A 26,843-nucleotide genomic window follows, 5' to 3' on the forward strand; every position below is an offset into this window, starting at 1 on the left:
CTAATGTCGTGGGTCTCAAATGCTACAGTGCGTGCTGTTGATACTCCTTCTTCAGCTCGGTTGAAGCTTACTGCGAGGAAGTGTAAATGCTTGGGCTTCTTTATTTGATATCTCCGGAAGCAGATGGCAACAGAAAAACTGTAAGTGTTGAACTTTACTTTTCGTCAAGATTACGTCAGACGGACCTTCTGTGACGCTGGGTAGACCTTGTGGGCTACGCCACCTTCGAGATATTGTTTGGATATAAGTGTAATATTTTTCAAGAAAGTTTTTTTTTGTTTTGGTTTAGACACAGCAGCAAGTAACTAAATCGTCAAATCTCGTTATGAGTCGTTACCTATTTCGATAATTATAATTTGCTTTTTCCCAGCTTATTAATTATTGAGTGGTTTGTGGGGACATGGTTTACTTTTGGACTCGAAAAGGAAAAGATTTTGTTTTTCCGTTAAGTGTATGGAAAGCAGTGCCAACATATAAGTAATTTTGAGAAACATTTTATAATAACGTTGATGGAAATTGTTAATATTTTGTACCCTTCATGCGAGTTATGCACACTGGGTATTTTTCTAATAATAAAATTTTATTGTAATTTTTCCGCATTATTTATAATGTTATAAATTTTATGTAGGTGTGTATATTAAGTCAATTTAGAAAGGTTTATAGTCAGGTGCTTGATAGGGAAATTTGTGAGGCAGAAAATTGGCTGTGAACTATTATAATAATTAATTGTAATTATATTTTCTCTTTCTGCCTGATGATCATGAACTTTCGAACTGGACTAGAAGAGTTTGAGGCAACAAGTAATTAATTTGCCAAAAACAATGAATGAGTAAATTAACTGAACCGAGCACCAAATTTAATGTGCAGTTTTAAGTGATATTGTCATTTAACTTCTTTTGTATTTAATATTTATAGTGGAGGTTTTGATGTTAACCAAGTCAGTAAGTGAACAGGATCTAGTTCATGTGCGACTCCCATGGTGCACTGGGTTGGTATAGATATATTTATTATTTTATTACGTTATGTACTTCTAGTCAAGAGGGGCGAAGCCGGCTATACCCTGTTCTTAATAGTTTAATTTAATATATATATATATATATATATATATATATATATATATATATATATATATATATATATATATATATTGTTTGGCATGTACTGCTCATGATTTTTCTATGTTTATATTGTAAGGGCCAAAAATACTGTAGGATACCAGGGAAAGCTTTTTTTGGTTTTTAATAGCTAGCCAGACGATCAGGAACAGCGGGACATGATGAGGAAATGACAAACGCAGCAGGAAACATTGAAGGACAGGTGAAGCGGGAGTTGGGGGGAATGTTTGCTAACGATAGCATAACACGGCCGCGGAAACAAACAGGGGGGTTGCCACTCGCTCTCAGCTGGCGCGACCTTGGTCACAGCGCAGCGAAAATCGGTCATAGGCACAGGGAAGGAGGGGAGTGTGTAATGACGTCAGAAGCGGTGCCGAAGCGGAACTGTTTTTGTTATTAACGACAGACGCAAACAGGGTCAGGACAGGCTTCTTATACGGGGAGATTTTATTCGAGAAGTCAGAGTCACAGAGTCAGTGGGAAGCCACACTACTCCGCCGCCGAGACGACGATTGGTGAGTGATCAGCCACGATGCGACGATGGTTCAACACTAGACAGCAGCACAACGGCCTTATGCCCATGTAGCTGGTAATATTCTATATCTCTCTCTCTCATTTCAAAAACTAAGAATACGCAGTTTAACAATCACGCAGTAGACATTATGAATAATAAATTAATTTAAACCCATCATGTAACTTGGGAGAAATTAGTCTGCAACAGTTGGTAACTGCACAAACCAGTAAGAGACAAATGAGGTCAAGAATAAGCTCTAGGAAATGGCCGACAGCACGGTTTATTTATTAACGACAGTATCCCTGATAGGCACGACTATGGTTCAGTAATTATGTGTAATTTATGTGTGATAAATAGAATGTTATAAATTGTAATTATAAAGACACAGAAAGTAGAGGATTATATATGTGTTGAATAAAATGTTAGTTGAAACTGCGGAAATACACATGTACTTGTGGAAACGTTCACCCTTAACCTATTTATTTAAAATGTTTTGCAAATAGGGACTCGTCACCATACCTTAAGGATAATTAAGGAAAAACACGAGTGGTGGAACTGCCCCCAGAACCTGATACTCATGACAGGGCCTTCACGATTTCAGGAACACAGACGATCCCGGTAGATTCACATCCATTCCCTTTCCCCATCATCCTTCACGATTCATTTCATTATCATCATTTCACGTACATATTCCCTTCATTTCCATCTTTATGGTCGACACAGATAAGAGTAAGTCAACGGCCGTAACAATATAAAGAACCAAAGAATACATAACTAACTCACTATTTCGCTATCAATTCATTGTATCCTGCCTTCTGCAAGCTTTTGGTTAATGCGGGTGAAGGAGGTACAATAACAACACAAATTTTGTGGCCATTGTCTCACTATATGAAACACAAATTTAGTCCATTCTAAGTGGTCACCTGTAGCTGTGAGTTCAAATCCTCCAAAGAGAAATGTTCCTGGACATGGTATAACTCAGCTTGGGCATTTCTCATTCAGTACTGGTGGTTTCTGTTTTTCATGGTCATCTATCTCATGTGCCTTTTTTTTACTTGTTACTGGCACCTGTTGAATACGCACAATCCATCTAGTTGCTTTGAACTGGCCATCATGACCACAGGCCTAGGATGCCACTATTACCATTTCCTACAATTATTCATCATATCAGTGTGTCCATGGCATTTCAGATGAATTTTGGTAACGACTTGCTCTTGTGCAATAGTTGGACAGTGTGCCGCCTATAAGAATTCCCAGTATTATCTGACACTTCATACACCATCGACCCACAAGTCACCCTTAATACTCCCAGTAGACATTTCTCGTTTCCAATATGGCTACTTAATATCACTAGATAATTTACATTGAATCTGGCTACTATGAACCTTAGTGATATGACTGCTGTACCATGGTCGCAATCAACATATTCTGGGATTCCATGGCAACAGAATATTTATTGCAATAAACTGATCACAGCAGTATACGATCTCGTTGGCACCATTTTCACCTCTGGTCATTTAGATTAGGAATTCAATAATATAAGAAACACCTTTCATTAAAGACACCAAACTGATTCTGCTTGATTTGAAAACAATCTGCAAGGAAAACAAAACAGTGCTTGTTGGCTATCACTCCAAACCAGCCAGTCTCTTGGTACAGTTTCATTGTTTAGCAGTTTGCAGTTAAGCTGAGACAAAGGAAATCCATGTGATGTAGCGTCGGAGGGTAATAAGTTTGGATGCAACTGGGGTCCTCTTAAAACAGCTTGCTATATTTCTTTATTTGTCATTGTTACAGATGTAAGAAATCCAATATCAAACTTGCCAGTTTCCACTCCTTCAACCTGATTAAGACTATTATGAGAGTTACCTGTTTCAATTATGCATTTTTGTTTCAGTGGTAGAGATAATTTATCTGGCAAGTTTATAACAGTCGTAGCCAACTTGGCATTTGATGTAGTTTGATCATCGTTCACAATGATGAGTTCAAATCTAGAAAACTATAGGGACTTTCAAACAAATTATTTGCTGTCTGCCTTTGTTTTTCATCTGCAACAGATGACAAAAACCCAATATTACATAAATTTATCTGACCTTTGTTAGCATTTTATTCTTTTTGATTCTTTTATTTCTGCTTTTGAGTACCTGATTTGTGTCAGTATTCCATAGTTTCCTGAACAAATTTAGCACATTGTATTTTATGTGACTTGCATTTTTAAATAAAATTTTTAAAAAGAAGCGGGTATCGATGAGCTTACCAAATATGCTCTCATATTACTACAGTAGAACTCCAATTATCCGAATTAATGGGGACCGGGACCCATTCGGATAATCAAATATTCGGATAATCGGATTTTTTTTAAAAAAATTGCCATTGGAGAGAATAAAAGCTACGTTTTGATATTGCACTATTTTTTTATTGAATTAAATGAAAGAAACATGAAATTTTCACATGTTTTAAATATAAATAAAATGTACTTATGTACAAGTTTAGAAATAAAAATCATTGTTTTTTAAACATCTCCGTCAATGTAAGCTGTTTTGCGGTCTTCAACCGTTTTCGGGCAGCCAGGTCACGCATTCGCTTGACGGTGAGCAGTTGCAAGTGGTCACACTCGGGCTGACGCTCCATCCACTTCAAAGCAGTCTCGAGGCCGGCAAATGCTTCACTAGCTGATGGTCCAGCGTCTACTTCAACATCAGCAGAAAGTTCTTCTTCCACTTCCACTTCAACATCTTCTCTCACACTTACAACAATTTCATCGTCATTGAGAATTTGAAAACCAGGGTCAGACGTGTCACAAGCCATCCACTCTCCTACATCTTCAGCACTTACTTCTGTACAACCAGGAATTTTTACAATCATTTTTCTTATTTCCTCTAGTGACAACGCATCTTTATCATCATCATCCTCTCCATATTCTTGTTTCTCATTTTCTTCAGATTCTTTTTTTTTGTTCTTCTCAGACGGTAGGCCTTTCAGTTTATTCCACGCACGTCTTAGCGTCAGTGCCGTAACCAAACTCCAAGCTTCCGCTACCATGTAACAGCAGTCCTTTAAATTTATTTTGCTATGATTTGCCAAAACCAATTCTTCATCTTCAGCACCTTCGATCAGCAGTTTTCTCAGCAATTGCCTTCTGTAATGGCGCTTCATTGTTTCAATAACAGACTGGTCCATGGGTTGCAGCAAACTTGTAACATTGGGAGGCAAAAACGTCGTTTTAAACTGCCCATTCTCTCTTTCCAACAGTTCTGCTGTAGGATGAGTGGGTGCGTTATCAACAATTAAAAGCACCTTACTGCCTTCTTTTCCCACCGATTTTTGGTGCTTTTTCACTTCAGGAATAAACACTTCATCATACCATTCGGTAAACAAAGCTGCAGTCATCCAGGCCTTGGGTTGACTTTTGTAGAAGAGTGGAAGTTTTTTTACGTTTTTAAATGCTCTTGGATTTCTTGATTTTCCTATCAAAAGAAGTGGCAGTTTATGATTTCCAGTGGAGTTGGCACAGTTAAGCACTGTAACACGTTCTTTACTGACCTTATGTCCAGGGGCACTAGATTCCCTTTTAGAAGCCAAAGTGGTTTTTGGTAATGCTTTCCAAACAAGGCCAGTTTCATCGGCATTATAAACAAACTCCGGATCATAGGATTCTGATGCAGTTTTAAATTTTTCAATAAAATTTTCAGCAGCTGCAGAGTCTGCTGAAAGCTTCTCACCAGCCAAATCTAACTCGCGTACACCATGCCTGAATTCAAAATTCCTTAGCCAGCCGTTACTAGCCTTAAAATATGAATAACCAAGCTTTTCTGCTAAGATTTTGGCTTTTTCACAAAGGATTGGACCTGAAATCGGATTTCCCATAGAACGTTGCTGCAAAAACCATTTAAACACGGCATCTTCCAAATTTTTGTTGGTTGCTGTCTTCATTGTTTTCCTGGAGGAACTTCCATCTTCATTTTCAAGCACCGAAACAAAGTTTAAAAGTGTTGACTTACTGTTTTTAATGTCAGAAATTGTTGCTTGTCCAACACCATAAATCTCAGACAACTTCTTACCCGTTACACCTTTATCGAGTTGCTCTATAATTTTCAGTTTGTCCGCTAACGATAGCACAACACGTTTTCTTTTCGAAGCCATGGTATAAAAACAATACAGTACATACGTATTGTACACGCACAAACAAAAGTAAGCCGTAGCGAAAGAGTAGCGTCCTCGAGCAAGGTCAATAGCACACTGGCTAATCAAAACAAACAATGACAGGTGCGCCGTGACTGCAATGCGCCGGAACTTGTCTTAACTTGCCGTTGTGCCTACACACGCGGGGGGAAGTCAGTGTAGGCACAACGGCAAGTTAAGACAAGTCAAGTCAAGACTTGTTTGTGATTCGGATAATCGGCGATTCGGATAGTCGGAGTTCGGATAATTGGAGTTCTACTGTAGCTCCGAACAAAATTAGACAATGTATATTGAATATATCAAGTAACAAATATTTTTAAGCTACCCTATTTATTATCTGTATGTTCAGCACTACACACCACCATTTTTGCATAAGATTTTGAATCTTTGTACTTACAGGTCATATAATTCACATTCCTAACAAACTGGATAGAAAAAAAAACACACACACACGCACGCGCACATGCATACATGCATGCACGCAAAGACACACACACACACACACACACACACATGCACACACACTCACATACATGCATGCACACAACATGCATGCACAGACACATAGACATACATGCATGTACGCACACACACGCGCACACACACTCAAATATATATGTATGTATGTATGTATGTATGTATGTATGTATGTATATATATATATATATATATATATATATATATATATATATATATATATATATATATATATATATATATATAAAATCATTTTCGCAGTTGCGTACTGTTAACATGGCAAGTAAACGAAAAATGTTGTGTATTGACGAAAAAGTATTATTAAGCACTTGATGCAGCGAATCTATTAGAAAAATACTTTTTATATAATCAAGGTCATCCAGCAGTATCTCAAGATATCAGTAAAATACATAAGAAAATACAATTAAAATATTGGAGCAGCAAAAAAGTCAGATGAAGATAAGACTATATGCAATAAGTGTTTTTATTGGTATGAATATTAATGTTCGTGTATAAAATGTGTACTATTTTAGTTAATACATATTATTATAGAATAGTAATATATCTTTTATTTCAGTCCATTTAACGACCACACTCTATAACGCCGAAAAATGCTCAGTCCGTTAAGTGTTGTTATATAGAGTTTACACTGTGTGTGTGTCTGTGTGTGTCTGTGTGTGTCTGTGTGTCTGTGTGTGTGTCTGTGTGTGTGTCTGTGTCTGTGTGTGTGTGTCTGTGTGTGTGTGTCTGTCTGTGTGTGTGTCTGTGTCTGCGTGTCTGTGTCTGCGTGTCTGTGTCTGCGTGTGTGTGTCTGCGTGTGTGTGTCTGCGTGTGTGTGTCTGCGTGTGTGTGTCTGCGTGTGTGTGTCTGCGTGTGTGTGTCTGCGTGTGTGTGTCTGCGTGTGTGTGTCTGCGTGTGTGTGTCTGCGTGTGTGTGTCTGCGTGTGTGTGTCTGCGTGTGTGTGTCTGCGTGTGTGTCTGCGTGTGTGTCTGCGTGTGTGTCTGCATGTGTGTCTGCGTGTGTGACTGCGTGTGTGTCTGTTTTGTGTGTGTCTGTGTGTGTGTGGTGTGTGGTGTGTGGTGTGTGTGGTGTGTGGTGTGTGGTGTGTGTGTGTGCACAGTGTAAACTCTATATAACGACACTTAACGGAATGAGCATTTTTCGGCGTTATAGTGTGTGGTCGTTAAATGGACTGAAATAAAAGATATTTTACTATTCTATAATAATATGTATTTACTAATATAGTACACATTTTATACACGAACATTAATATTCAAACAAATAACAACACTTATTGCATATAGTCTCATCTTCATCTGACTTTTTTGCTGCTCCAATATTTTAATTGTATTTTATTATGTATTTTACTGATATCTTGAGATACTGCTGGATGACCTTGATTATATAAAAAGTATTTTTCTAATAGTTTCGCTGCTTCAAGTGCTTAATAAAACTTTTTTGTCAATACACAAAAATTTTCGTTTACTTGCCATGTTAACAGTACGCAACTGCGAAAAAGATAACATGTAACAACTGAGGTAAACATGTGCAAGTTCATCATACAAAAACAAAAGGAAAAATTTCTTAGAATCTCTGGTACTTCAGTCGAAGTAAACATGTGCTAGATAATAAAACAACAAAATAGCAAACAAAAGAACGTACAAAGCTGCAGTTCTTATCAACTTCGGCATCTTATAAAGTACTGCTTAATCTATACTAATATTATAAAGCCGAAGAGTTTGTTTGTTTGTTTGAACGCGCTAATCTCAGGAACCACTGGTCCGATTTGAAAAATTCTTTCATTGTTGGATAGTACATTTATCGAGGAAGGCTATAGGCTATATTATATTATCAATAACATTAGGGATCCTTACTAAAAGTCCGTGTGATATTAACAACAAAGCAATCAGTACCCTCATAAGAGTTCAATTTGTATTTAAATACTTTTTATCACTTTAAATCGCAAACCTAAACTATTGTTTTTTTTTCCTCTCTCTGTGTTTAATTTGTTTTTTTTACTAGAATAATTTTTATTATTTTTAATTCATTTTCATTTTTCGAACCATCAATAATTTTCCTCTCCCGTTACAATTCTGACGACGACTTGTATCTCTCTCTATCTCTCTCTCTCTCTATTATATATATATATATATATATATATATATATATATATATATATATATATATATATATTATATATATATATATAAGCGAAATACCACTAATTGACTCACTCATCACGAGATCTCTAAAGAGTTTCGGGGGGGGGTGTAATATATCAAAATTTCCAGTTTTTGGTAGGAAATCACCATGGCAACGAATATTTCATTGTTAGTGCAATCCTCATCACCGTTGAATTTTTGCGGGTACACTAGAACCTCGATAATCCGAGCTGGATGGGACCGGGGCCAACTCGGATTATCAGAACCTCGGATTATTGGAAATACGAATAAAAACACGCAAAATCAATTTCTAATACATATGTCGATGTTTTAATAAAAATAAAATACAAACATATTGAAAGGCAGATTAGAAATATATACATAATTATTATTTTTTAAAATAATATATTATTGTTTTTTGTTTTTTTAATGCTCCTCGCTTCTCAGCTGCTCGTGTGCTCCACTTCTTAAAAAACATTACGTCATTTGGCGTGACGTCATCTTGCTGCTCCACGTATTCGAGTGCCTTTTCTAAACGTAGAAACCCATCTGCATGGCTAATTTTTTTGTTGGTTTCTTCTTCCCCTTGTTCGTCTTTTTCGGTGTCCTCATCCCGGTTGTTGACCATTTCAATAATTTTCTCATCTGTCAATTCTTCAATTTCATCACTGTCTAACCACTTCTTAACCTCTTCAGCACTGGATTCCATTTCGCAGCCAGGGATTGCCACCATTTAATTCAATAGAGTCATATTATCACAGTCATCTTCAACTGTTTCTTCTTCTTCACTTTGTGAAACTCGCGGTTTTATAAGTTTTGACCAGGATTTCTGTATAGTTTCCTGTTTAATTTCTGACCACGCATCAACTAACCAATAGATAACGTCTTTTATATTAACTGTTTTTAGCATATCTACTAATGAAATTTCTTCTTCTTGAAAAATATATGTCAGAAGCATGCGTCTGTACTTTTTCTTTATTGTCGCAATGACGCCTTGGTCCATAGGTTGAATGAGGCTAGTCACATTTGGGGGCAGGAAAACAGTTTTAATTTCATCACTTGAAAGCTCTTCTACGTTTGGATGGGATGGAGCGTTGTCAATAACCAACAGTGCTTTTCTCGGTAATTGTCGTTCTTTTAAAAAAGTTTCTACTGAAGGAACAAATTCCTCGAAGAACCAATTTTTAAAAATGGTCGTATTCATCCACGAGTTCTTTTGATTTTTGTATGCGACGGGTAGTGCGTTCATATTTACATTTTTAAAAGCTCTAGGTTTTTTTGATTTTCCTATCACCAAGGGACGAAGCTTATGTGTCCCAGAGGCATTGGAACATGGCATAACAGTAATTCGTTCCTTGCTCTTTTTATGCCCAGGAGCGGAAATCTCGTCTTTGGATGCTAGACTCTTGTCAGGTAGCATTTTAAAATTTAACCCAGTCTCGTCACAGTTATATAATTGATCATGTGTGTAGCCCCCTTCTTCGATCATGCTTTGAAATTTTTGAACATAGTTTTCAGCACCAGCAGCATCAGCTGAAAGCTTTTCTCCTGTGATATGCAATTGCCGCACACCGTATCTTTTTTTCCATTTATCCAGCCATCCTTTACTGGCATTAAAATTGCTTTCACCTTCTTGTAATTTATTACGAAAATGCTGCGCTTTTTCTTGTAATATAGGCCCAGAAAGAGGGACACCTTTTTGCCGCTGTGCTAAAAACCATGAAAACAAAGCTTCACTTGTTTTTTCGTACTCACTTTTTTTCATACGAGATCTGGATGTTGTAGCCTAAGAAAGATTTTTTTGAGTTTGCCATAACTCCAATTTCTGTCTGTTGCGCCTCCAGTCACCCACAGTAACAGCACTCACTCCTAAATCACGCGCAATTGTTTTTAGCGGCTCACCTTTATCAACCCGCGTCAGCGCTTCTAATTTATCACTTAATGATATTTCAGTATGTTTTCTTTTACTCATACTGGTTCGTAATAGAACTGGGACGTAACTACATAGATGTGCTCACGGCGAAGAACTTATGGGAACTAAAAATTGCCCTCTGGAGGGAACGCGGGGAAGTGACGAGGGGGCGGAGGATCTAGGCCGACAGAGAAAAGGGGTTTCCCCCAATGTTCTAAAAATAGATGCTTGCGACTTCTGCAGGGGTGGGCGGCTACCTGCTATGTACAGTCACTTACCCAACTCACCCCATCAGGCCTTCCTCCTCAACGTAGCCCTGGCCGTCCCTACGTGTATGTGTGTTTGCAAAATTCATATTTTTTTCTTTCTCATAACCCCCGAAACTGACTCGGATTATTGGGAACTCGGATTATCGGAGCTCGGATTATCGAGACCCTAGTGTACTTTAAATATCAAAAATTGCCCTTTTTTTCAAGTATATATATTTTACAGACTTGAAACTTCACAGTAATGTTCCTTATGTTACACTGGATGACATTTTCCGAAAATTAGATCCCATGGGTGGTTAAAACTAGGCAACAGTGGGTACTCTGTCTGCATGAGAACAGGATTTTGCATTGTTCATGCCTTCAGCGTCTCCATGGCAACGGGCATCGCGTGGCAGTGGCGTACCCACAAGGAGGGGCATGTATAATGAGCGGCGCAAGAGTGATCTGGCTGTAGACTACCGTAGCGAAGTACGGGTAAATCAGTTGTACGTTGCGTGCACGAGTCGGGAAACCATCGGTGCTATTCATTTTCTCTCCGGTACATTATACAGCATTGTAATAAATTTTCACTGAAATTTTTTTTTATTTACCAGTACTGTAAATGGGAGATGTGGCTAAATTTTTTTCCATTAGTATAGCCGTGCGAAGCCGGGTCGGGCAGCTAGTGATTTATAATGCTGTATCGTCGTTAAATAGAGTGAGCGTGATGCTATATAGAGTGTATTTATTATTGTATAGAAAACAAGGTAAACCAACCAAAGTCGAGCAATTCCGATGTTTTAAGGAGTTTGTCGTTAAATCGAGTGACGTTATAAAGAGTATACACTGTATATATAACACAATTATTTTTGCGAGCTGTATGTGTGCATTGTGCCCACTTTAACACGCTAAAACTTAATGAAATGGGTAGACAAATCAAGGAGAGTAAAAAAATCTGATTTACTGGCTGCAAACGAAGCTGTCCTGCTTATTATTTTTAAAATTAAATCTTCCTTACACAACATCCGCCAGCCATGGCCAGCAGATTTTTATTGACTTATCAAGTTCTTAACATTCCCCCGCTAAGCTATGCCCAAGCTTCCTCCTCATCGAAAATGAAACAAAATATCTTAATATATTTTTCTATTTTCTTGTAGTTTATTACTTTCTTCCAAGCAGATGTGCTTTTACAAAGTTATTGCGGCCATGACTGTAAAAGTGATATCTTAAAGTTTCCAACTAATAATTTTTATCCTGCTATCATGGTGAGTCAATGCATAAAAAAGCTTTGAAATGTAACTGGCCACCTCCGTTTCCGGGCCCCTCCTTGCCTGGCCTGGAGCCTCCTGGTGTCCGGGCCCCGGGTATTTCACCCATCCCCCTACCTGACCCCCCCCCCCCCCCCCCCCCACACACTCGATGGCCCTGACTACAGCCTAGGTCCATCTGCTTGCTTATCTTTGTAAGTGAATTTGAATGGGTATTCCCTAAGGCATTGTGCTTTTTTATAGGATAATATGAACAGTATGTTTTACTCAAATCTATCGGGTACCTCTATTTGAAAGTTAAGGTTTGAATATAAAGCAGTTATTGAGTAACAAGCATTCAGAATTATGAAATTTCAATTTTTACGTAATAGTACTGAAAGTATTAATCCAGTATATGGGCTATCTTCATTTAAATTTAAATCCAAATCAGTCAAGTAGAAAAAAATGATAGAGCTTCCTAAATTATTAAGATGTATGAAGAAGGGTTGACCCCAAAGTTTTTACAATTGTAAATAAAATGTGGCAGATGTTGCAGTAAGCCAGTGAGGTCCCCCACCAATGCATTCAGTCACCTCTCCACTCACATTTCATCTCTTATTGTCATTAATGACCTCCATGTCTACGAGACATTAAGATATAATTAATTAATTCACGGTGTATATTGAAAACCTAATATCTGCGGTAATAAAGGCAGCAATAATTTGCAGTTATACCCCCCCTCCCGCAAACACAATTCACGCCAAAAATAAGTCCTCAAAATAAGTGCTGAGCCGAAAATCAGTAATTTCTTAGCTCAATTTTTCAACTTTTATTTATTAAAATATTTTTGCTTTCCCATAAGCTATAGGACCTCATCAAAATTTATTTTCTCAGCTATACCACCCAGGGCGATACATATTAAAACTTTACTAGTGGGTCTTGGAGCCTCAACATCTCAGCAGAGACATGCAGACACTTACACGCAGTGAGGCTAGCCGAGTCAATTTTATCTCGCCTGCATGCAGGAACAGTCATGATAACTCTCACTGCCTAACGTGCCTTCCACCTTGTTTCTCATGCAGGGGTACCTGCCTCGTCAGGCGAGCCTAACTCGCTTTCCCAGGCTCGAGGCCCTGGCGAGCAAAGCGGATGTGCTGGTCTCTGCATAAAACAAGCACTTCCCCGGCACCCCTGGCCCTCTTAGGTTTTCTGCTATGCTTCCAGGAACCATAACCGAGGCATGGACAATGCCCTTTCCCTCATCAACCCCTCCTCTCCTTTAGGAACAAGCCACGCCTATGCTTGCACTCCACGCACGAGGCTTGTGCGCGATCTCTCGAGCACAATGGAAACTAAGCATGCTAATGTTTGTTTCTCCCGCCAGTGAGCTTCACCTTCCAATCCCCCTTTGCCTTAGACGGCATACAGCAACACCACCGCTCGGTGCGCTATCTCATGGCGCCCGTACCAACTAAAGAGTATTTTAGATTTTTTTTCTTGAGGCACTATGACACCCACAAGCCCTGACCAATCCCAAGGCACTTTTCCTCCCATGGCCCACTTAGCTCCGCCCACTCTGTTTCTCACTTCCCCCTTCCACACTTTCCAGTTTCGAGCCCATGCAGGAACTAAGAGACTCTCTCAAGTAGAGAGAGTCATCAATCAACTGTGGTACAGGGAGCATCCTACATCTGCCACGCAACTTCTACCACGACCGCGTCTCTCCTCCTGAGAAGTCGGACATCAAAGATTGTAGGATGTAGTCGCAGGGACCAGGGAAAAACCCCCTTACAATTTTAAAGTTTAGACTACATCATATTAGTGTTAGTGTTTTTCTGGTGAATTAAGTGCGTGCAACCGCGCTAGTGGTCGTCTACCATCACATGGATACATAGTACTACCGACCTACCCCACAAATTGGTGAGTAGAGATTTTAGTGCCTTTTTTTAATTTCCTGTTTTCTTGAGCCCTTTGAGGCCGAGAACTTTCCCGCTGGCCATAACCACATAATAACACTGTACGAACTTTTGTTTTCACAGTGGGGTTTTCCATCCCCAGTGATGGGTAGACAACCACATCTACCCGCACTGAGTTCCTGATTTCGGCCATCTAAATTCCCAGCATCGTGCTGTCAACTTTAGTCCGCTATCCGCCCTGTCACGCCTCGCCGTTCGGATGTCAGCACTTCGCATGCAGCTAAGTCTATGTTTGAAAGATACAATGTATGAAATCTTAAAGTTTTAAATTCTCTACAAACAATTTGTGAACTATTCAACCACCATTTAAAAAAAAAAGTATAACATATAGTAATGAAAAGTACTTGTCAATCCAAAATAATGGAAAGTTGTTTATTTTTGATTTTGTTACTCTGAAACCTTGTTTGTGCAACTTTCTTTAAAATAAATGTAATCTGTAAAGTAATAATAAGGTATCCCCGGCCGGCATGTGTGTAGTAAAATACAATAATTATTGAATTATTCAATTATAATTTAATGTACTAAATTTTGAGTTGACTGAACCTGTGAATTTTCATAAAAATATTTATTGTCATTAGTTTGTAAGTTTTCAAAGTGGTGACCAAAAGTATTAACCACCACACTGATAAATTTGGCTTGTCCAAAATAAAATAAGTTAACCATTAAAATAATCTCTAGAAGTAACCAGATTTCAGTGTTTTATTTATATTTATATATATTACGATCCACCTTAACACCCACCAACCTTTTGGGTGTTAAAACCAAAATTCTTTGTATTTTACCTGTGTTCCGCCTCTGTTCACTGTTCAAATGTCTTATTGACGTATGCCATAGCCCGTACATTTCTAGACTTTTTTTGTTTTGAAGTACCTACTAAGTCTTCAGGAACACAGGTTTATTACAGTGCATGCAGCACCTATGACCTAAAAAACAGGGAATTCCCCATCACCATTAAGTTAGCTGATGGTGTTTCTGTATCAACATTTACCTCTATGGATTCAACTTTCAGTTTTCTTAAAGACTTGTGTGCAGTAACAAATTTTGTATCTTGCAGCATTGGTTCTTCTAGCCACAACTGTCTGAACATCTCCCTGCTGATTATAGCATGACCTGCACATGTATCCACCTAGTTAGTATCCTGTTGTCTGCCCATACTTCCCAGGTGATCTGTGGTCAACTTCTTTGTGATTCTATGCACAAGTTGTATATTTCTATTTTTCATCCAATGAAAAATCAAATTATTCCATTCAGCTGTAATTATCATTCCACTTCTAATCCTGTCTTACTGGAACCACTTTTGCATTATTTCTTGTTAATTCTAAACAATTGGCCTTTTTTTGGACACAAGTGGCTAACCACCCCCCTTGATGTCTAAAATAACATAGGCTATGCCTGCTATTGTACCACCAGAAAAATGGCCACTGCTTGTTTGTCGACTTAATTCCTGGACCCAACAGTTAGTTCTGTTTCCTAGCAAGCACTTACTGTTTGTTAATTTCCAAATAGACCTGACCTAATCTACTGTTTCTCGCAAATGATGTACATTCTGACTTATTGTTTCAGTCACAGAATCCAAGTAAAATATTATTGAAAGTTCACTTATCCTTTGAAAGCATGGGCTGCTGCCCTACTTTTTGAACTGCTCAGACTAAATGTCCCTGTAAAATGTTATCTAGATCTGTGAAATTGCTGTATGAAAGCAGTCTCCCCAGTTCAGTTACAGTCTCAATAGCAGATTCCCCTTCATGATGATCACTTTACGGACTTTGTAAGATTCCATAATCTCATTCTTCAGAGTCTGCTAAAAATGGTTTGGTAACAGTGCCAAGGCATTGGAGGCTGACACTTCACTATCACTTTAAGAGACACCAGCGACGTCACAAGGTAAAGTAGTTGAGTGCTAAAACTTGTAAAAAATAAGTATTCAGTTTTTCTTGGTTATTTACCTAGTTGGCAAAAAAAAATTAATTTAACTGCTCTGCGTATTTCTTTAATCAATATCTTCCAAACTCAAACTTACAATATTAACCAGTTAGTGACATTTTAGGTTATTAACCATCAACAACCTCCAAAAAAAAAAAAAAACTAACTAACTCCAACTATCCAAAAAACATTTCAACACCAACAAAGAAAACAATCTTAACTCATACAAAAATGTATACCACAATTCCAAATTTGCATTTTTTCGAAAAACACATTACATTTTATCAATTACATCAACAAAACAATTATATCATTATCACACCAGTACCTACATACACAAACTCACGTAAGCTAACACATACAGAAACATGCATAGATATAGCTGTGCTGTTCCAGTTTGATTGCAGAAAATCTTTGAAAATAAGGTGCTAATATTTCTCATACAGACAATTCCTAAAGCTAGCTGTTATCTTCATCCCTTTACAAAGCAGCAAACAACTGGCAGAGTGACTAGATACCATCGAACTCTACTGTGCACATAGAACCCACCTGTTTGGAATTTCTCTTCCATCATAAGTGACATTAGCCTTCACGGTGCTGCCCTCAGGCGGTGGCAGGTATGTCACACTGTATGTTCCATCACCATTATCAGTGATTTTTGGCTGCTGGCTGAGAGGTCCTGAAAATATAAAACTTACTATAAAAAAAAATATCTACAATTAAAAAATTAGCTTGTCTGAGCCAGAATTAAAACCAATTTTCAGAAAAGGGAAAGAAAAATTCTTATGAAAACTAAGACTAATAAGCACTTGTTAACACAACAAGAAATAAAAAAAGGCCTTAAGAAGTATGCACAGAAATGCTTTGTGGCATACTGTATGCATGGTGACAAAAATAATTTTTGAATTTTATAATATGGGAATTTTATGTATTATATTATAGGACTAACAAATTTTTTTTGCAATAACCTAAATGAGTATACAAGGGTATGACTATTAAATAACCGCTCCATACAACCTTTCGATTGTTGAAAGCAATGCTGGAAGTCTTCTTCTGTCAGCTGGTTCAGAACCTTCATCGCTTTTGATAACTGCTTCCACACTTTCAAATCTTGTCCCCTTCAGCGCTGACTTGACCGTGGGAAATAGAAAAAAGTTACAGGGGGCAAGGTCGGGCAAGTACGGTGGATGTTCCAACACGGTGATGCCTTTTTGCGAGGAACGCTTTCACAGACAAGGCAGAATGGGCTGGTGCATTGGCTTGGTGAAGGATACAGGACTTGGTCTTCCACAAATCGGGTCTTCGTCTTCTCACACGCTCACGTAGGGCCATCAGAACCTAGATGTAAAAATGCCCAGTGAACGTAGACAATGCCACGAATGTTGAAAAAGACAATCATCATTCATCATTGCTTTGGATTTGCTCATCCTAGCATTTTTTTTGCCTTGGCGAGCTTGGGCTCTTTCAATGCATGGACTGCCTCTGTTTCGGGATTATAAGTAAAAAACCACGAATTATCACAAGTTATCACTTTGTATAACAAATCTGGATTAGTGCCGATGTTGTTTAGGATGTAGGTACAAATGTTCTGTCTTGATTCCTTTTGCTTGGGAGTGAGGAGTTTCAGCATCATTTTTGCGCAAACCTTCCGCATGTTAAATGATTCATGCAAAATCTGTTGAACACATTCTTTGTCAATTCCTGTCATTTCAGCAAGACCTCGGATGCTCTGACGACGACCAGCACGGATTAATTTACCAATTTGTTCAATGTTTTCGTCCGTTTTTGACATTGAGGGCCGTCCTGGGCGCCGATCATCTTCGGTTGTTTCACGCCCTTCCTTCAACCGTTTAAACCACTCAAAAACTTGTGTGAGAGATAAACATTCATTCCCATAGACTTCTTTCAACATTTCATAAGCTTCTGCGGCAGTTTTCCCTAGTTTAACAAGAAACTTGAGGTTAACGCGCTGCTCCGTCTGACCACTTGGCATTTTTCCGACGCGTCACTAGTGTGTAGAATAATTAAATCAACTGCTACAGTCAAACTGAGCGACCTGCTTTCTTGTCTAGCGAGATCAGGGTGGGGGAAGGACCATCAGACACAGTCATGTTCAAACATGTCGCGGCACACTCACAGTTTGCTGGGAGCAGCATCAGTCCGGTTATTTAATAGCCACACCTCGTATGTGAAAAAAAAAAATATTTTAGCTGAAGCCTGGTAAGTATTGCGTACATTTCTCAACATAACTTTGTTTATAGTCTACCAAAAAAATAATGAACATAAAATGTACCTGAATATGTTATAAATTTGAGTACATTGTTGTTTTCAGTGTACCTAGAAAATACAATTTAATTAGTGTTGTTGAAAATCAGTAGAGTGAAACCTCATTAATACAAACCTGAGGGGTTGGAAATTTATTCACTTTGTAATAACGAAGTTTGTAATACCATACTTGTCACGTTGCACATACCGTGTTTTCTTGCATAATCGTCGCAGATTTTATTCTAAAATCAAGTTTGAAAAGTAGGGGTGCGATCATTGTGCGGAAAAATTTTTTTTGTTAGGTAAAGTTATTCATAAAAACAAAACCTGTTCATGGAAAGTACGTTTATTTAAAAAAAGGCGGAGTATACAAGAGCACGCCAAACAATCTATATTAATAATTCCTTAAACAAAAACCTTTCTTCAACATTAAAAACTCTAACGCGAACGCAAGCCACTCGAATCTGACGTGAACTAACGTGTCATAGTACACACTTGCCACGAAAGAATGCGGGCTATCAAATGTAGTTAACTCGGCACCTGACAGAGAGCGCGCGTTGCATCCAATCGACGAGATATCGATATTCGACTACGTGCGCGCGCTCTATACGGGAAGCAACATAACCAAACATGAATGATGCGCTGGCTACATTTTTATAAGCGGTACGCCGCGGTAACGCAGACAATCAGATAAAGGAAATACAGTTTAAAAACGTCTTTAAAAGAAAATTTACATGTCAGACAACTTTGTATTTCCGTTTATTAAATAAATAAGTGGTAATGACCGAAATTAAATTTTAGATTACACCTACACCGCGGCGACGCAGACGATCAGATAAAGGAAATAACGTTTAAAAACGTCTTTATAAGAAAATTTACACGCCAAACAACGTCGTATTTTTCCGTTAATTAATTAAGTAAGTGGTAATGACCGAATAAATATTAGATTTCTACTTTAAAATACATCGTTTTATACGGAAAAGATACCTACACAAAGCATTCGGCATCTACTAGCGGGACCAAAAACATCATGCAACGTTTACGCGAGAAGTTTTTTTATCCCAATTTTGACAGCCTAAAATATGGTTGCGACGATTACGCGCGTGCGACGATTCTGCGATAAAACAAGGTATATAATTTGTACATAATGTCTAAACAAAAGAAATATAAGTGCCTTCTTATAGTACTATGCACTATAAACCTGCATAAGAGCATTCTCTCAAGTAAAAACATGATTGGCCTACATAAAAGTTAACACAAAATTCTTTACAATTTTAGTGCTATAACTTATTACATATCTAATGGATCACTGAGAAGGTTTAGGTAAAAAAATCAACTATTTGGTTTCATTCTCATTTATTTTAAAAATACCTTGGACAAACCATGCAACTGGTCAAACGCCAATTGTTTCAGTGTTAGTATTGCAGGAAAGTGTTAATTGAGGGAAAACTCAAACTCCTCTAACACATAAGTACTACTTCATTTCCTGTGTGTATTTATTCTTCAATTTATACTTCCCCTTCACATTAAAGAAAATTTAATCTATAATAGTGTACTAATGTATCATCAATACTCAAGCCATGCCCACAGTACACGACATAAAAAACCACCAAAAGTTAAATTTATTTTTGATTAAATTAATTCATCTTATTTGTATAATATAGTTAAGTAAGCATGTATAAAAAACTAAAGTTTTAAAAAGTTTTCGAATAACAAATACACATAAAACAAATATTCTACTTTTGCATTTAATCTCAATTTTAGTAAACCCTCTATAACTAGTAAATAAATATTACAAAACAAAAATATGTTGTATCAACTTATAATAACTTAACAAATACTTTGACGCAAATGAGACACACAACTAACGTGACGCACCAATAATTATCATTGTAGTAACACTAACTATGAAAGAGTGCTGGCCTTCAAATTAGTTTACTTGACAAGAGACTGAGTCCTCGTGCTGAATGATATCGGCAAGCTATCGATATTGATCATCAACTACATGCGGGCACTCTATACAGGCATCAATCTAACCAAACATGATACCAACCACCCCTCCACTGCGGAAACGGAACAGATAATTTAAAATGTGTCTGAAAGAGAAATTTCATACCGGACGCCATCGTATTCCTGTTATTAAAAAAGTAAACAGTCAATTCCTAACAAATAATGAATTTCAACTAAAAAAAAAGTTTTATATGAGAAAATAAGTTTTTGGGCAACTTCAACATCAGGAATAATAATGTACATCGTACATCTTATGGAGAAAATGGCAGGATTGAAACATTTGATATTTGATAGGAAATTGTATTATGTGAGAAAGACTTACATGAGTTTTACGTAAATAAAAACCAGGTTTCTACGTAGTAAATGAGACATGAATAGCAGGAAGAAAGTAATTTTCGCGGTGTAATTTGAGGGAAAGTATTGCGTTGCATTTAATGACATGTAAATAGGACCTAAGAAAATGTCAATTTGTATTTTCAGATCTTAAATATACACAAAACTTGTTTTGGGCCACAATGGAACTTCGAATTACCTAGCATCCGGTATTTCGTAATATACGAATTAATTAACACTGAATATCCTATTCATATTGCCGGGGATTTTTACAGTTTTGTAATAATGAGGATTTTCGATTATTCAATATTGTATTAATGAGGTTTAAATGTAAATATCTTACGAAACACTAACGAGTCATTGGTTTATAAACAAGAATAAAGTTTATTTAATTTAATTATACTATAGTGATTGTTGACATTACTGAACTAAATGGACCGTGGCAAGCAGGAAACAAAAAGATACCAACAGTGCAGTGTGTGTCTCATCATGATACTTCAAAGCAAGACAAATTTGAATTTATGCTCTAAGCTTAGGAAAAATCCTCGTCCAGCATTAGGGTAAATACAGTATTTAACACCTATATAAGATCTACAAACAAGCAGTGTGCTCAGGATAAAATTAAAGTCAGCTAGGATGTGTACTGCATGCAAAATCAGGGGCGCAACAACTAAATTTCCAAAGGGGGGGCAATATACCTATTTATAAAGAATCATCGATCCCCCCTATTGAAGCGGGTGTTCGGGGGGTCCTCCCCCGGGAAAATTAGTATTTCAAGGTGGAAAATGATGCTATTTAAGCAGTTTTATTATCAAAAAATTGATTACACAGCACTTTTGTCCCCCGTTTGCCCTCACTTCAAGGTTCCAGAGGGGGGGCAAAATACAGTCAAACCTCTATCTATCGTTTTTCAGGGGACCAACAAAAAAATTCAGTAGATGCGGACATTCAGTAGATGTGGACTTCACTCTCAGATATTGAAAAAAAAATATTTCAACCTCAAAATTAGTGTCAGAAATATATCATTAAAGTTTAATCGGTTGAAAAAAAATACAAATTGAAGCATTTTACTTAATTCAATTTACACTTGCAAAAAAAAAAACATACGCACAATAAACCTACATGGAAATTAAAGTCTTTTTCAATATCCTGAAGTCTGAAATATGTTTACTCATGTCATCAAATGTAGAGCTGTACTGAAGAAGCCGATTTTGCCAATATTTAGTTGAATCGGCATTTCTGCCGACTTCCGATACCCTTGTTAATTTTCGGCCAATATTACTGAAAAACGAAACAGACTGCCATAACCAAAAAATCCACGAGTACCATTTTCACTTTTTGTAGTAGTACTGTATTCTTTCAGATCGCATTATTTCTTAGCAACATGTGCCAACCGTACATATTAAAATTTAACATCCGTTTTTTTCTTTCAATAATGTTCTTTAATTTTAATGTCATAAATAAATACATTACCATCACTGTAAATATACTTCATCTCGGTTGTTACGGTAACTATAGTGCAAATGTGGTAGCTATCGTGTTTCTGTAGTATTATGGTATCTACAAAGAACCTTTAGTTCTTTTTACGGTAATTATCATAAGATAACAATTGGGTTTGTACTGTAGTTATGGTACATCATCCATATTTCTTCGTAAGTTGTTGTTCATTTGTCTTTTCTTCATGTTTAGGGAAGCCTACAACTCGCGTAGTTTCGGTTCCCTGCAAGAATTTCCGAAGTTTTGCGTTTTGGTATTAACGCCACTTCAGCCGCTAAATCACAAGTTTCCAATGAAAACAAGCATGTTGTGACGGACCTGACCTAACCTAACCTAACCTAACCCTTCGATTTTTTTAATTTAAATTTTTGAGAGAAATCCGAAGTTGGACGAAAGTGGTAGGGAACCGAAACTACGTGAGTTGTAGGCTTCCCTCATGTTAACGTGCTCCATTACTTGGCTGCAGATTTAAGGTGATTTTTTCTACTTCTGTATACAATCGTTACTGTTTTTACGACGGTTTCTGTCTAAGAAATGGTTATTTCTGCAAAATCTTTATGGTTAAACGATCATCTATTATAATTTATAGTGACGGGACCACATATTTTGTACGATCAATGCGGACAAAACGATAATTCGAACATCGGTACAAGCGGACTTTTTTAACCTTACTTGTATGGCAATTTTGCCGGGACCGTAGAAAGTATACGATAAACACGGACAATCGATACATGCGAGTTCGATAGATAGAGGTTTGACTGTACCCTTGCCCCCCCCCCCTCCCCCCTGTTGTTGTACCCCTGTGCAAAATAGTTTAATATTAATTACAAGAACTGGCAAGCATGCTTTATATGTAATGATGGACAAATGGTAATGAAAGGGTGGTAACATGGATGTGAGAGTCACAATTTCTAGAATAAAGACCATGTCACCAACAAGAGACTAGAAAACCTAACCCAGTTGTGGTCAGTGAATGTACAAACACCAAATGCCAGCATGTCAGCTTTGGGTGCTCCTGCATCCTATTGAGAATCAAACACAAACTAGACCTAGTAGTTACTGTATTTTGAAAATATATTCAATGATATGTTATGGGAATGTCTATCCTGAAATAAAGCACGTCAAGAACCATTGGTATGACTAAAGGCAAAAAAGGTAAATACAGAGATTTGTCTCACTGTACAACTGCATTGTCTTATGAAGATTGGAGCATTTCACAAGTCATAAAATTTTATTATAATGAAGAAAAATATTTACACTAATAACTCCTAATATCAAACTAAAATAATAATGTTCTAATTTTTGATTGCAGACACACTGTAATACCCCAAGTGTCTTAAAGAATAATTAAATAAGTAGGTTAAAAGATTTGGAAACTCTGAATACTGGGGCCCAGAATTAATAGCTATAAAAGTCAACATCAGAGGAGACACTAGGAGTAAACAAAGAAAATTTAGAGACTCCCTACAAAAAAAAAGGATCGTTATTATAGATTAACTAAATAAAAACTACAGTTACGTCTGTAGACATCCTAATTTTATTAATCATTGTTCTTTCTTTTTTTTATAGATTAAATTTTCCTTTGTAACATCTGTTTTTCATTGATAAGTGATCTAACATAAATTCCTCACAATTACACTTATTATATTATATTCCTTAACGTTATTTACGAGAGGGCCGGCCCTGAATGTTTAGCAAAAATTACAATATTTAAAAACATGAATGAAATTAACATCGGTAACTTTAAAGGTTGTACATATAGTCCTTGCTAAACATAATATAAATTTCCTCTCCTCGAACTGCTTTAACTGTCCGCTGTCTTAACTGGGTTACACTATTTTTGAGTTCGTGAATAAAATGATAGAATGATGCGGGTATCACCCGGGGCTGTAGGTAGACGGTGATCGAGGTAGTAGGCCTAAAGATGGTGGATTCTGCTCAGGAACCGACTCCAGAGGTTCTGGCAGAGGATTTTGGTTGCCCCAAACTTGGAACCCTGTGAAAACAGGGTGTTGGTCCTGGTGCTCAGGAGAGGGCGTCTCGTCTCCGAAAACCCGAACCACGATTCGCGGTAGACACGGAAGTCTTCATGATAAAAGAAAAATATAAATATAAAAATACTAAGTTTCTCTACTCATAACTAAACTACTGACTGGTTAATCTTAATTTTGGATAGAGACTTCATCCCTCTAGTCTGAGAAGACTACATAATTCGAGATGCGATGTCGATGATTCGCCGAAGATCACAGTTACAAACGGTACCAGTCAGTCAGGAGGCACGCACCGAAGTAACTTCAGCGCGGGGTCTCTAGAGAATTGAAGGGGGGTTAGGCTCTGAGCCGAAAATTACCGAGCCCACCCGAAGGTGTCCGGCATAAAAAAAATTAGATCTTACTGGAGTGACTGCGCGACAGATGCGCTATCTTTTGGTGGCGAGAATAAGTACTAAAAAATCGACTTGTGGCCGACGAGTGTGTCAAGCTAGGGGGTAATGGAGTAACCAGAGGTGCCACCTAGTGGCCTGAGACATAAGGGGGAGAAAGGTTGTTGTTACCTCCGCGCGAGCGCGGTAGTGTCGGCGCTGCCGACGCCCACAAGTGGCGTTAGTGACCACAGCCGTCGCTAGATGTCGTTAAAGTCCAGAATCGTATCTGCGGTTGTCAAGCCTGAGATGGCCTTGAATTCGGTTACCGTCCCCGTGCGGTCATCGCTCCTGGCTTCACTTCTGAGAAGAAAGGGTGGGGGAGCAGGGGGGGATGGCTTCAAAAAACGCATGGTCTGTGGGACGCAAGGCCCACGGGATCCTCCTGTCGTGTCTTGCTGCTAGTGAACCTTATACTGATTCGTGACAGAGTTAGCAGGGCTCAGCACTGCTTCACAAGCTGCTGTAGGCAAAAGTAGTCACGCGAAGAAATAAAGTTACCGGCCCCCGACGTGCCTGGAGGCGGGAGAAATATTAGCCAGAATGCTAAGCTAGCATTAGGCTGGTAAAGAAAAACAGCTCGCCTCCGAGAACAGAGGCTGAGGGCCTGGCCGTAAAGAAACTAAGATGAATAAAAAAATATTTCCAAAAATATTTAAGATTACAAAATTTTAAATAAAACGTGCCTAAATCCCTAATTTACGGCACAACACAATTGCATAACTGAATATTTAAAAAACAAAACTAGATACTGCTAAATATCTACATTGCAGGTGAACAAAGGGCAGAAGAAATGCTATCCAACTCCATCCCCTAGCTTAAAACAACCTTTGTCAGAAGAAATTTTCACGTCAATGTGAGCTTTCCCAGACTTGGTGGCATCCACGGTGAAGTTGAGAGGTGCTCCTGCTCGGCACTTGGTGGGTTCCAGTCCTGGCCCGAAAGCCTTCACCACGCCAGCATCCACAGCCTTGTCTACTGGCACCTGCGCACACACAGCAATCACCTAACCGCTGAAACTATAAACAACACACATTGATCAGGAGCCCATTTCACAAAACTACAAGTTTTTAACTAACAAGTAAAATTTTAAGAGTATGTGAAAATATATTGTGTTTCAAAAAAGCAATATTGTAAACTTTTAAGATTTTCACAAGTTTACAATTGATATACTTCTTGTATGCTACTCAAAAAAATTGGGTTATTGACAATTGTAGCTTACAAACTTGTAGGTGATACATGCTTAGAATAGGAAATGGTCAAAAAATGGGCAAGGGTATAAATACAGGCTACTTGCTGAAAGTAGGGAAAGGGGGTTGTGCGCAGGCACAAGAATGGCACCGAGCGGAACATCAAGAAGTGGGAGAAAATTAGTGAGCAAATGACATGGCCTTGACCCACGAGTGTTGGCACAAATTGTTTAATCAGAAAAACTACTTTAGTGGAACTCAAAACTTTTCAAGGTAGGTGAAATTTAATTTTCCTCTTTCTTACTTATTCCATTAACTTAAGTGGCTTCTACCTCATGTCAAATTAGATGACATGAGCTTCATGCAGGGCTCTGCACATTTGTTTTATAATGGCTGCAGAGACCGTCAACTTTAAGTAATGGATGGTCGAAAAACGGGCTAGCCCGTTTGAACAACAATAGTAGTCCATTTTTAGAACATGCAGTTGTTGCTAAGTTTTTAATAAATTCAAATGGCAAAAAAAAATTATAGACTTGAATTAATTGCAAAATTTTAACTAACATATTTAAATCAGTACAATAAAATGTTTTTTTATAGCATGAAGTTTGCAGATTTTTAAAAATCTGTTTTTAGGATGCCCAGAACGAAGGACAAATATGAAAAAAATGAACGCAAGGTTGAAATAGGATCCAGACAATATGGAGGAAGCCATCAATGCTGTTTGTGAACACAAGATGGGAACATTGAAGGCAAGTAAAAATTTTAACATTCCTAGTATTACTCTCTAAACTTTGAGAAAAAAAAAATTATGTTGAGTCTGCAGAATATGCTCAAATCAAGCTGGGCAGAAAACCTTTCTTAGGGAAAGAGTTAGAGTGCTTGCTCAACATAGAAAAATTTTTTTTGGATGCACCCTTAAATATCTGAAGCGCCAAGAAATGGCCTGGAAAGGTTCTGAGGAAGCTGCTATGGCATGGCTTGATTTGTTCATGAAAAGACACAAATATCATTTGTCCCTATAAAAACCATGTGGAACCTCTTTCGCTATAGCCCTGGGCTTCAACAAAGAAATTGTTGAAGCCTTCTTCAAAATTTAGGAAGAGCTCTACAATAAATTTAAGTTTCCCGAGTTTTTAACATTGATGAAAATATTTTTCAGTCATTTCAAGAAAAGGGAAATCTAAGTCAAAAATAAAAATTACCTAAAATAAATGTGGTTACACATGGGGAAAACAAGTTCATAAGGATAGCCCAATTAATTTTATATAGTTTTATTTGCAACTAATATTTACATTACTAATTAAATAACTATACTTAGATATTGTGAGTGTGACAAAACAAATTGAATGCTCGGAAGTTCAGACCAGGAA

General features: G+C 37.7%; 1 protein-coding gene across 1 annotated transcript in view; it reads right to left on the reverse strand.

Annotated features, from left to right (window-relative positions):
* Positions 1 to 26,843, reverse strand: part of LOC134529275 (filamin-A) — a 786,080-nt gene that overhangs the window by 343,484 nt on the left and 415,753 nt on the right. The window contains exons 19-20 of the mRNA XM_063363172.1: positions 25,112 to 25,268; positions 16,306 to 16,435 (exon numbers count right to left, since the gene is read on the reverse strand). Of these exons, the coding sequence (XP_063219242.1) occupies positions 16,306 to 16,435; positions 25,112 to 25,268 (287 nt within the window). The remainder of the gene's footprint in view (positions 1 to 16,305; positions 16,436 to 25,111; positions 25,269 to 26,843) is intronic.

This window comes from Bacillus rossius, chromosome 2, assembly GCF_032445375.1.
Source record: "Bacillus rossius redtenbacheri isolate Brsri chromosome 2, Brsri_v3, whole genome shotgun sequence".
Taxonomy (NCBI): domain Eukaryota; kingdom Metazoa; phylum Arthropoda; class Insecta; order Phasmatodea; family Bacillidae; genus Bacillus; species Bacillus rossius.